Source organism: Cucumis melo, chromosome 6, assembly GCF_025177605.1.
Source record: "Cucumis melo cultivar AY chromosome 6, USDA_Cmelo_AY_1.0, whole genome shotgun sequence".
NCBI lineage: Eukaryota > Viridiplantae > Streptophyta > Magnoliopsida > Cucurbitales > Cucurbitaceae > Cucumis > Cucumis melo.
In genome coordinates, this window is record NC_066862.1 from 16,970,253 (window position 1) to 16,983,570 (window position 13,318).

Here is a 13,318-nt window from a genome sequence, read left to right on the forward strand (position 1 = left end):
GAATAAACATCTACTGTCTTATTATTATCATAACCCACCAAATCATCCATGAGAAATTTAACAGAGAAGGATGAGGAGGAATCAATAGTGCAAATCCCAAGTCAACATCCTCAACTCACACATCAGCAACCATAATATTGGGGAAGCGAGCCAAGTGAAATAATCGAGGGAGAGTTGAAGAGAGGACACCACAACTGAGCCAAGGATCCTTCCAAAAAAATAATGGAAGTACCATTGCCAAGATGATAGCGGGTGCACTTAGCCACCAGATCAATGGTTTGACAAATAAAACGCCAAGTAGATTTGGAAGATCTCTTAATATCCATCGGCCAAACACATGAATTGGTATAGTATTTAGCCAGAATAAGTTGTCTCCACAAGACATTATGTTCATGTAAAAACCGCCAAAGCCAATTTACAAGGAGAGCATGGTTACGAGGCCGAAAATTGCCAATGCCAAGCCTGCCCATCAGACGATCACGCTGGACAGTCTCCTAATTAACATTGTGCAAACCTTTAGAATCTTGTGCACCTTCCCAAAAAAATTGCAAAAAAACTTTTCCAGGATTTTGATAATGTCTAAAGGAGCATAATAGAGGGATAAATAATAACTAGAAAGAGTAGCATGAATGAGGGTATGACGACCCCCTTTAGAAATGCAAGCCTACTTCCAATTATGAAGCTTATGTTGCACACGTTCAATAATGGGTTTCCCCAAAGCATTCAACATACAATTTCCACCTAATGGAAATTCAAGGCAGGTAGAAGACCAATGACCGTGCTTGCACCCAAAAGAAGAAGCCAATGAATCCATGATAGATGCATCCAAATTAGTTCCAAAAAGCTCACTGTTGGAAAGATTAATAGACAAATCGGAAGCAACTTCAAAGATATGAATCACCTCAAAAAGATGTTGCAACGCAAGAGGAGTTGCAGAGGAAAAGATTGAAGTGTCGTATGCAAACCGCAAATGACTAAGAATAAAATCAGAATCACCAAAGGGGCCGGGGGGGCAGCGAGGAGACCCTTAGATAAACTATGTTCCATGAGGTGACTTAGACCATCAGCAACCAACATAAACAAAAATGGTGATAAAGGATCGCCTTGTCTGATATCAAGCAAAGGGATAATCTTACACTAGGCTGGCCATTAACAATAGTGGAGAAATTTGCACGGGAGATGCAACCAAAGACCTCCATAATTGACCAAAACTCTTAATTTAAAGGATGGAATCAAGGAAATCCCGTTCCACCGTATCGAAAGCTTTTTCCAAGTCATGTTTGAGAACCACGCCTTCTTTCTTGTTATGAGAACAATCATCAATCAATTCATTGGCCATATGAGAGGCATCTAAAATCTGTCTATTTTCAACAAAAGCTAACTGGTTTGGCGCAATAATAATGGGAAGGACATTTGAGACGATCAAATAAAACACTGGCAATGAGTTTGTAGGCACAGGAGATGAGACTAATGGGCCAATAATCCTAAACACTTTTGGCATCAACTTTTTTGGGATGAGACAGATAAGTCTCGTTCAAAGAAACATTAATTCATTTGAGTAGAAATAAAAAATCATGCTCATGATGTCAGGCTTCAATGTAGACTAGAAAAACTTATAAAATTCAGTAGTAAAACCATCAAGTCCTGGAAATTTACTCACACTCGAAGAGGAAACAGCGCGGTACACTTCTTCGGTGAAAGGGTGTTCAAGGGCAGCTGATTGTGCAGCACTGATAGGGCTCCAGTTTACGTTCATCGAAATAAAACGCTGGTCACTTTTTTTTGTGAATAATTTCAAGTAGAAATCACAAAATTCAGATTCATTGTCATTAATCGTCAGAAGACTGCAACCACTTCGAGAAAGAATTTCAGATATCGAACTTTTGTGTTTACAAGTAGCCACAATACGGGAGAAGAATCTGGAATTCTCATCTCCCTCGGTTAACCATTTAACTTTACAATGTTGCCACCAATGAATATGTTCTTGAGCAGTTAAGTTCTCAATTTATTCTCTAATCTCATGTCGAGAAGTAAGTTGATCATTCGTAAGATGACTAAGATCCATCAAATTGTCTAAATATGAAGATTAGATAAAAGATTTGTTAATTGTGATGATATCAGTTGTCATGTTTTAGCCCAAGAGCAAAGAAAAGACTTGAGTTTTCTCGAGCTTCGTCATTAAACAATGTCCTGGACGGCCAATTACATGGGTATTAGACCACCAAGATTCCACCACATGATGAAAGCTATTGACCTGGAGCCATGAATTTTTAAAACGAAAAGGACAAGGACTCCATTCAATGTTGTTCGATATGAGAGCTAAAGGATAGTAATAAGAGGTAACACGGTCTAACCATTATGTCTTTCATGAACCCTTGTCAAGCGCAGCCTTGATAATCAGAAACGTATCAAGCATCAAGGAGTATTAGGATTGACCCCGCTAGACCTGGTAAAAGATCCATTATTCGAAGAAATGTCCCACAATTATTAATCATTAATCCATTGGTTGTAAGTACACATACTAGAAGAGATTAGAATGGTTATGAGATTTCTCCTAAGACCAACGAGTTACATTAAAATCACCACCAATGATCTATGAGTCACCTCCCACACCAGCCAAATCATAAAGCTCTTGCCAATAGTTGGCATGATAACCATGCACAGATGGCCCGTATACTGTCAAAATCCATAGGGAAAAATCATCAGCCAAAATTGTGTTTGTGAATGGAAACATGGAAATAGTGTATCTACCCTTGTATAACCTCTTGGATAGTAAAATCAGGTGCCCTCCATAGAATAAGAATGCCAAGAGCAACCCAACCAATAAAATATGAGCTCCATATGGATTTAATGATAAAAGAGTAAAATGTTATCTAACTTCTACAAAAGAACAAAATCAGGGTTATGTTGTTGAATCAAAACTTAACCAAGGCTCTCTTTTTCCATGGGTTAAGCCCTCAAACGTTCCAAGAGATATTCTTAACTAATCGCCATCGTCTATCTTCGATATGGCAAGAGTTGTCGAGTTTTCATAGTGAATCAAGCTGTGAAGATTTTGAAGTTCCCTTTGAAGTTTAGCGTGCTTGCAGTAGAAGTTGTTTATTTGGTCTTTGGTGGAGGTAACAAAGGGACAACTGTAATGTAAAGTCCATGAGGCGCTAATATGGCTACCAAGCCTTGCAAATTTAACGATTGGGACGAAGATGGGGGTATATTGAGTTGATTTAAAGTGGATGATGGATGAAGGTTGGGTGGGTTGTGGACTTGCAGATTTAGATCCTCAGGTATGGGAGGAAGGATCGAAGAGATTGTTGGGCTTTCAAATGGATCATCCCCAAAACTGGCCATAACAAGAGATTGGATTTCAAATTCTAAGGTTGGGCAGATGAGGTAAGCTTCTGAATCAGATACAAAATGGGTGGGTCGAGCTATTGCTATTAGTAAAATGCTTGGAGGTTTCTTTTAAATTTATGGGACCATTAGGGAAGGTAGTGACGGTGAGAAATGCCTAAGAGAATGAGAGAATACCCATGATATTGGTAAGGTCAATGGCTGAAGGATGTTAAGAGTAGTTAGCCGACAAGATATTCTCCACAAAATTGGGGGTTTCTTTGGAAAGATGACTTGAGATCAAAGGATCTGTGGATGTTGGTGGCAGTATTTAGAAATCAGGGATTGCATTTGAATAAGGTGGAGGCATGGGATCAAAGGGATTGGTTGCGATATAGGTTTCAATCACAATTGACTTTCATTTTTTGTTTCGCTCCATTAATTGCAAATTTATAGCTAGCGATGGTTGGTTTTGTGATGGCTTGTTAGTGGTCGGCAGATACGGTGTCTCCGATTGGATGGTGGAGGTGGAGGGCGCTAAACTGTATTATCAAGGGACTTTTTGCTTACTTTCCCATTGGACACTCCCTTAATATCAACGGTCCATTCCACGCATAATTTCGATGATAAGGATAGTTTACTTGGAATGAAATTGTGGTTGTTTGTATGATCTTCAGATGAGTAGCCGTGAGGATTATTCCATTGGTGGAGGAAAGTTGATAACATCAATCCAACTGCCAAAGGATGCAAGAAGGTTATCCAATCCATTTTTTAGTCTAGCTACAGTAAGTTTCTTACATGGTAACTGGTAAGTTTGGTTGATGTAGTAGGAACAAGGTATTATGGTCTAATCTTTAATTTATTAGGATTAGGATTAGGATTAGTTTACTTTTATTAAGTTTATTTTGTTAATTAGGACTTGCTTTTTCTATAAATAGAGTAGTTGTTTTCTTGTATTCATAACTTCAAAAACATTAATAAAAGTCTTTCATTTGAGTTACATTAAATTGGTATCAGAGCTCCAAGAAACTTGGACCTGATGGCGGGAAGAAGGCCTATCAGCAATGGCCCCGTGGCAACCTTCAAAGAGGCGGAGCAAACGACCATCCTATCGTCGAAGACTTATTTGACACTTGCAATCAATCAAAAGCACTATCTATTGTATCTTTTGTTCACTTGAATGCATGTTCTTGGCACTTAATTAAATAGAAGACAATATGGGTTTACTACGACCAGAAATTGGAAAAGATCAACCAAGAATCACAAATTACTCCCAACAAAGACATAGTTTGAACGTGCAACAAATTCCTCTAAAACACGTTCAAAATTTGCTACTGATTATCCAAGAACGGCCAAGAAGGCAAGTTTACGAAAGAAGATACCTTGAAAACAACATGCCAACATTTGAAGAAAATGAGCGGAGTAAAAAGGATGAGGAAGAAATGAACTCAAATAAGCAGGAATATTACAGTATGAACCACAAAAAAGAAGAAATTGCTTGTGGGCATAAAAACGATGAAAATATTTTCAATTTAGAGATTGTGCAACCTAATTCGAAAGAGAAAATGATGCTGACATTTGAAGAAAATGAGCCGAGTAAAGAAGATGAGTAAGAAATAAACTCAAAGAAGCAGGAATGTTACAGGATAAACGGTAAAGAAAAAGAAATTGCTTGTGCGAATAAAAACATCGAAAACATTTTCAATTTGGAGATTGTGCACGCAACCTAATTTGAAAGAGAAAATGATGTCGGCAATTGAGGGAATATTGGGGAACAACCCACCCAAAATTTCAAACACGGAAGAAAACATGATTGGATCTCTAAGCATTGAAGTGAAAACCGTTGACAACAAAAAACGGGGAGCAACCGAATTACCTACACTGGACGAAGAAGATGAAGTCGGCAGTGTTGTAGAGGAAATCAAACCAATCAAAATTGATGTTTTGCATACAAAAATTAAGAAACAATTCTCTGCAAAGATGAATTTTGGGCTACACTAATCCCATATGGATCGCAATTTTCGCAAGAATCAATGAAGAAAAAAGTAGCAATACTAAGATGGATATTGTTAATGTTGGATGTTCCAAGTTGTAGACTTACTTTTTTATTTTTGCCTTCATTTTCGTTTTAAACTTGAGGACGTGTTTTTTTGGGAGGGATAGAAATGTAGTTGGAATAGAGTATTATGGTCAAATCCTTAATTTATTAGTGTTAGTGATATATAATCAAATTTGCCTTCAACCACTAGCTTAAGTTTTTGGGTATATTGGTAGTTCAATAATTAGGATTAGGATTAGTTTCTTTGGTTTATTAAGATTAGAATTAGTTTCTTTTGTTATTTAGGATTAGGATTAAGTTTCTTTTATTAATTAGAATTAGGATTAGTTTGCTTTTGTTAAGTTTCTCTTATTAATTAGGATTAGGATTAGTTTACTTTTGCTATAAATAGTCTAGTTGTCTTCTTGTATTCACAGCTTCAAAAACATTAATAAAAGTCTCATTTGAGTTAGATCATTGGTTATTCATTCCATTTAAACTTTCTTAATGAAGTTCCAATTTTTCCCACGTGCAATGTGTTTGTTGTTTATAAAGTAGAAAGATTAGTTATGTATATGGGAGCTGTATGGATGGTCGATGCTAAGTTTAGTAGTATTATAGAGATCACTGGATAAACAGAGGAAGTGAGGTATGGGTAGGCTATTTCTTAGGTGTTCCGAACTGAACTGATCATGGAGAGGTATACATTCTTCAAATCACCTTATATTCTTTCTCATTGATGTATTTATTCCTAGGTGTTCTATACAAACTGAAAGTTGCATGCTATCTGGTTCCCATCAGTAACCATTTCATTTTTTTCTTTCTTTTCCAGTTTGAGAAAGATGATTGCCTGCTCAAGTTACCTTTACCAGAATGCTGGATTGTAAGAGCATCATCCTTCCATTTTTTTAACCAATATAAGTTCAGTATTCAGTTGGACTGTGTTAATTTTTCAGGTCTCAGAACTTCATTCTCTGATAGACGTGGTCACCATTAGCTATGATAAGTTTTTCTTTGGAGATGTTGGCAGGGATGTATATAACTTTTTCTGGGGTGATTTTGCAGATTGGTAAGTTTGCTGGCTATGTTATAGGACATTCCAAATAATAACTAATATATGTTTAAAAACCTAAACTAATAGCTACGGTCTGCTATCACCTAGCTGTGTTACAGTACCTTCAACAAAATCAATATTATTATATCCTTCCAGTTCCCTCAAACTTGTGGCTCTTTTGTTTGAAAAAATCAGGTACATTGAAGCCAGTAAAGCTCGCCTTTATCAATCTGGAGGTGATTCAGTTGCTTTGGCACAAGCTGTGCTGTTATATGTTTTTAAAAATATTCTCAAATTACTACATCCTTTCATGCCGTTTGTGACAGAGGAACTTTGGCAGGTCAATCTTTTGTCTACATTTTTCCTCACTTTGACTTGGATTTTAGCTATCCAGACCACATTGTTTCTATCGTTATCTGCTGCTTCTTTGATTTCAGCTAATTTCCGCTTCTCTTTTCTTAAATACAGGCACTTCCCAATCGTAAAGAAGCTTTAATTATATCTCATTGGCCACAGATTTCGCTTCCTAGGCAGGCCAGTGCGGTCAAGAAATTTGAGAACCTAAAATTGTTGGTGAGCCTATTTAATTTCACCTTTATAGTTATTGTTATTGTTAGAATTAGTACTTTTGGAAAAAATAAAATATAAGATTTTATTTCCTAAATATTTCCTAAATCTTTTCCTTTCTTATTCCTATTGTACTCTATTTATACTCCCTTTGTACCTATTGTTTTTGTTCATAAGAAAAATAATAAAAACTAAAGTATCGTGGTTTTTCTCCCGGTTCTCGGGTTTCCACGTAAGTCTCGGGTTGTTGTTAATTGCTTTCAATATGGTATCAGAGCAAAGCAATAACGAAACCCTAGAAAATAACCTAGGAGAAACCCAGATCGAAACTGAACCCGTCGCCGCCGCCGCCGCCGCCGGAATCGCCGCCGCCGTGGACGCCGCCGTCGCCGCCGCCATGGAGAAACTGCTCCAGAACCTACAGAAACCGCCGATCTACCCAACGGGAGTGGTTCCGCAGCCGTACGCGCCGCCGTCTGACCAGAAGTTGATTCACGCGCCGCTCGTGTCCGGCGCGTGGGCCCACGCGCCGCCGCCGTTTCACGTCACCGCCCATCCCGTTCCCTTCTACGCACCGTCGGATGTCCAGCCGTCAAACCCTTCCGGCCATCCGCATCCTCATGCGCCGTCTACGAGCTCCGGACAGCATCCCTCAACCGTAAATTTGTCAAATCAGTACAGTAAGCAGCAGCTGTACGTTGACCCTTTACAGCAACCGCTGTTTTCTGGTAACGGAATTGATCAACCCCAAAACAGATCGGACATTGAAGCGGGCGAATCTTCAACGCATTCCAAACCAACCGAGTTGCCGATGTATTCCAAGAACCCGGTAACTTCGTTCCCTAATTCACAGTCAAATTATATAACTGGCTCTTTGGGTTCGTCTACATGGAATTTTTCAGGCGAAAAATTAAATGGTCAAAATTATTTTTCTTGGTCCCAATCAATAAAGATGTTCCTCGAAGGTCGATACCAGTTCGGATTCTTAACTGGAGAGACTGTACGTCCTCCACCGGAAGACGCCTTGGAACGACTCTGGAAAGGAGAGGACTCATTTATTCGGTCCATGCTGATTAATAGTATGGAACCACAGATCGGCAAGCCTTTACTATATGCAGCCACAGCAAAAGATTTGTGGGATACAACTCAGACCCTTTACTCGAAACGACAGAATGCCTCTCGGTTATATACACTGCGAAAACAGGTCCATAATTGCAAACAAGGGACCTTGGACGTAACTACCTATTTTAACAAGCTCTCTCTCCTCTGGCAAGAGATGGATTTGTGCAGAGAGACAGTTTGGGACACACCAAATGACAGTACACAATATGCTAAACTTGAAGAGGCTGACCGTGTTTATGACTTCCTTGCAGGACTTAATCCCAAATTTGATAATGTTTGTGGTCGTATACTCGGACAAAGACCTCTTCCCTCCCTAATGGAAGTTTGTTTTGAAGTCCGCCTGGAAGAGGATCGCACTAATGCCATGGGTGTATTGACTACCCCTACCATTGACTCCGCAGCCTTTAGCGCTCGGTCCTCAAATCATGACAGTGACAAGAATAATGGGAAGTCAATTCCTGTGTGTGAGCACTGCAAGAAACAATGGCACACCAAGGATCAGTGTTGGAAACTCCACGGTCGTCCCCCAGGAGGTAAGAAACGGTCCTCCAACGAGAAACAGAACTCAGGACGTGCCTACATTAGTGAGACTACACCTGCTAGCACTTCTCAATCAACTGATCCTACTGTGAGCCAGACCAAGACTCCTACTCTGGGTGCCATTGCTCAGTCAGGTATGCCTCAGTCCCTTGGGCTTATTAGCGTTGATGGGAAGAATCCCTGGATCTTAGACTCGGGGGCTACAGATCACTTGACAGGTTCTTCAGAACACTTTATCTCATATGCCCCGTGTGCCGGTAATGAAAAAATCCGAATAGCCGATGGCTCTCTAGCTCCGATCGCTGGCAAAGGACAAATAGTTCCCTTTGACGGTTTTGCTCTCCAGAATGTTTTGCATGTCCCTAAATTGTCTTACAATTTGTTATCTATAAGCAAGATCACTCGTGAGTTGCATTGTAAAGCTATCTTCTTACCTGAATCGGTTTATTTTCAGGACATGAGCTCGGGGAGGACGATTGGCACTGCCCGGCATAGCAGGGGACTTTACATCCTTGATGATGATACCTCATGTAGTAGTTTGTCTAGGGTTAGTTTACTGTCATCCTACTTTAGCACTTCTGAACAAGACTGTATGTTGTGGCATTTTCGACTGGGCCACCCAAACTTTACATATATGCAACATTTATTTCCCCACCTTTTTTCTAAAGTTGATGTCTCTTCTCTATCTTGTGATGTGTGTATCCGGGCAAAACAACATCGAGTCTCTTTTCCCTCACAACCATATAAACCTACACAACCGTTTAACCTCATCCATAGTGACGTTTGGGGTCCTTCCAAGGTCACCACCTCCTCGGGAAAGCGGTGGTTTGTAACTTTCATTGATGACCATACCCGTCTCACCTGGGTCTACCTTATCTCAGATAAATCCGAGGTTCCATCCATTTTCCAAAACTTCTATCATACTATCAAAACACAATTTCATACAAAAATTGCAATTCTTCGAAGTGATAATGGTCGGGAATTCCAAAACCATAACCTTAGTGAATTTCTAGCCTCCAAGGGGATTGTTCACCAAACCTCATGTGCCTACACTCCTCAACAAAATGGAGTGGCCGAACGAAAAAACCGACACCTTGTGGAAGTAGCCCGCTCACTTATGCTTTCCACTTCCCTTCCATCATATCTGTGGGGAGATGCTATTCTTACAGCTGCTCACTTAATCAATAGAATGCCTTCTCGTATCCTCCACCTTCAGACTCCCTTAGATTGTCTTAAGGAGTCTTACCCCTCTACTCGTCTTGTTTCTGAGGTTCCTCTTCGTGTGTTTGGGTGCACCGCCTATGTCCATAATTTCGGCCCTAATCAGACCAAATTTACCCCTCGGGCTCAGGCCTGTGTGTTTGTTGGGTATCCCCTTCACCAACACGGTTATAAATGTTTTCACCCGCCGTCTAGGAAATATTTTGTCACTATGGACGTTACTTTCTGTGAAAACCGACCATACTTTCCTGTTAGCCATCTTCAGGGGGAGAATGTGAGTGAAGAGTCTAACAACACCTTTGAATTTATTGAACCTACTCTTATTACAGTGTCTGACATTGATCCTCATCCCATAATCTTACCCACAAACCAAGTTCCCTGGAAAACATATTACAGGAGGAATCTCAGAAAGGAAGTTGGGTCCCCTACTAGTCAACCGCCGGCTCCAGTCCAAAATTTCGAACCTCCTCGAGACCAAGGTATGGAAAACCCTACAAAACCTTGTACTAATAATACAATGAGTGAGAATGACAAGTCTGATGTTGCTGTTCTTGAAAATATGGAAGAAAAGAACCGTGATGATGAGACTGAGGTGAGAATAGAAACCAGTAACGATGAAGCTGAACAGGGTCATACAAGAAAACTTGATGAGTATGATCCCTCTCTTGACATTCCAATTGCATTGAGAAAAGGTACCAGATCATGCACTAAACATCCCATTTGCAACTATGTTTCCTATGATAATCTCTCTCCACAGTTTAGAGCATTTACAGCAAACCTTGACTCTACCATAATACCGAAAAATATCTACACTGCTCTAGAGTGTCCTGAATGGAAGAATGCTGTTATGGAAGAGATGAAGGCTCTCGAAAAGAATAGAACTTGGGAGATCTGTGCTCTACCCAAGGGACATAAAACTGTAGGATGCAAATGGGTATTCTCTCTCAAATACAAAGCAGATGGTACGCTTGATAGACACAAGGCAAGGTTAGTTGCAAAGGGGTTCACTCAAACCTATGGTATTGACTATTCGGAAACTTTTTCTCCAGTTGCTAAATTGAATACTGTTAGAGTCCTGCTATCTGTTGCTGTGAACAAAGATTGGCCTCTATACCAGCTGGATGTTAAGAATGCTTTTTTGAATGGAGACCTTGTGGAGGAAGTCTACATGAGCCCCCCACCAGGATTTGAAGCCCAATTTGGTCAGGAGGTGTGTAAACTCCAAAAATCTCTATATGGTCTGAAACAGTCTCCGAGAGCATGGTTTGACAGATTCACTACCTTTGTCAAGTCCCAAGGGTACAGTCAAGGGCACTCTGACCATACTTTATTTACAAAGGCTTCCAAAACAGGAAAGATAGCTATTCTAATTGTTTATGTGGATGACATTGTTTTGACTGGAGATGATCAAACAGAAATCAGTCAACTAAAGCAGAGAATGGGTGATGAATTTGAAATCAAAGACTTGGGAAATCTGAAATATTTCCTTGGAATGGAGGTGGCTAGATCAAAAGAAGGTATTTCCGTGTCTCAGAGAAAATACACCCTTGATTTGCTAACCGAGACAGGTATGTTGGGATGTCGTCCTGCTGATACTCCTATTGAATTCAACTGTAAACTAGGAAACTCTGATGATCAAGTTCCAGTTGATAAAGAACAATATCAGCGCCTTGTAGGTAAATTAATTTACTTATCCCATACTCGTCCGGATATTTCCTTTGCTGTGAGTGTTGTCAGCCAGTTTATGCAGGCTCCCTATGAGAAACATATGGAAGCTGTTAACAGAATCCTGAGATACTTGAAAAATACACCTGGTAAAGGGTTGATGTTTAGAAAAACAAATAGAAAGACCATTGAGGCATATACTGACTCAGATTGGGCAGGATCTGTTATTGATAGAAAGTCTACATCCGGTTATTGTACCTTTGTTTGGGGCAATCTTGTAACTTGGAGGAGTAAGAAGCAAAGTGTTGTGGCCAGGAGCAGTGCTGAGGCTGAATACAGAGCTATGAGTCTGGGAATATGTGAGGAAATTTGGCTCCAGAAAGTCTTGTCAGATCTTCATCAGGAATGTGAGACACCATTGAAGCTTTTTTGTGATAATAAAGCCGCTATTAGTATTGCTAACAACCCAGTGCAACATGATAGAACTAAACATGTTGAGATTGATCGGCATTTCATCAAAGAAAGACTTGACAGTGGAAGCATATGCATTCCGTACATTCCTTCAAGCCAACAGATTGCTGATGTTCTTACCAAGGGGCTTCTCCGACCACACTTCGACCTTTGTGTTAGCAAGTTGGGACTCATTGATATTTACCTCCCAACTTGAGGGGGAGTGTTAGAATTAGTACTTTTGGAAAAAATAAAATATAAGATTTTATTTCCTAAATATTTCCTAAATCTTTTCCTTTCTTATTCCTATTGTACTCTATTTATACTCCCTTTGTACCTATTGTTTTTGTTCATAAGAAAAATAATAAAAACTAAAGTATCGTGGTTTTTCTCCCGGTTCTCGGGTTTCCACGTAAGTCTCGGGTTGTTGTTAATTGCTTTCAATAGTTATAATTCTTTGCCTTCTTAAAACCACAAAAGATCGAGTACTAAGTTTCTGTGCTTGCTTTTGGAAGACAAAAGCAATTCGGAATGCTAGAGCAGAGTATTCAGTTGAACCAGCAAAGCGTATATCTGCTTCTATAGTTGCAAGTGAAGAGGTTAATCAGTATATATCTGTAAGTATTTTTTGATCATTTCCTTTTCTGTATTATATTTTTTTGTATTAGTTGTATTATATTTGCCAAATTTATTTTTTGCTTCTTTGTGTTTGGTTGTTCTTCTATTTAAGAAAACCCTTTCTCTCTTTGTGAAATACAAGAAATATATTTTTTTGGCATAGTATGAGCAGATTTTTTGAGAACCCTACAAATTCTAATTTTTTGAAAGACCAAAAAACCCTATATCCCTTACAGCCAGCTGCCACTTGCCGCCTCGAGGGTTGTCGCTGCCGGTCACTGTACTCCGACCACCGCTGCCGCTGGACCTCGTCAGAAGCTGTTTTTTCTTGATGTAAGTTAGTGGGTTTTTGTGGTTCCTTGTTCGTCTTCGCTGGTTGCTCCTATCTGAGAAGTTTGCCTCTGATTTTGCCGCTGTCCACCGCCCACCGCTAGTGACAAGTTCGGCTCTTTTTTTTTTTCTCGCATTGTTCTGTCCGTTTTTTGAACTGTATTGCCTTCAGCCATGTCAGACACCAAGACACCCATGGTTAAAGTTAACAATCGTATCCATTCCAATAGCGCCAGTATTCAAATAACCACGATCCGACTTAATGGAGACAACTTTGTTCGTTGGTCCCAAAGTGTTAGGTTGTATATTCGTGGACAAGAGAAAATTGGCTACATTATCGGAGATAAAACTATCCTAAAACTAGACGATCTTTGTTTGCTACA

The 13,318-nt window shown here is 39.7% G+C and overlaps 1 protein-coding gene across 6 annotated transcripts in view; it reads left to right on the forward strand.

The window, feature by feature from the left end:
- The window catches only part of LOC103496791 (valine--tRNA ligase, chloroplastic/mitochondrial 2), a 55,568-nt gene that overhangs the window by 35,456 nt on the left and 6,794 nt on the right, over positions 1–13,318 (forward strand). For 4 of the 6 annotated variants that reach the window (XM_008458784.3, XM_051085539.1, XM_008458786.3 and 1 more), the window contains 5 exons: positions 6,201–6,251; positions 6,325–6,437; positions 6,618–6,762; positions 6,891–6,995; positions 12,503–12,604. In XM_008458784.3, coding sequence (XP_008457006.1) covers positions 6,201–6,251; positions 6,325–6,437; positions 6,618–6,762; positions 6,891–6,995; positions 12,503–12,604 — 516 coding nt within the window. Of the gene's footprint in view, positions 1–6,200; positions 6,252–6,324; positions 6,438–6,617; positions 6,763–6,890; positions 6,996–12,502; positions 12,605–13,318 lie in introns of those variants that run through there. The other 2 variants (XM_008458790.3, XM_008458785.3) reach the window with 2 other exon arrangements.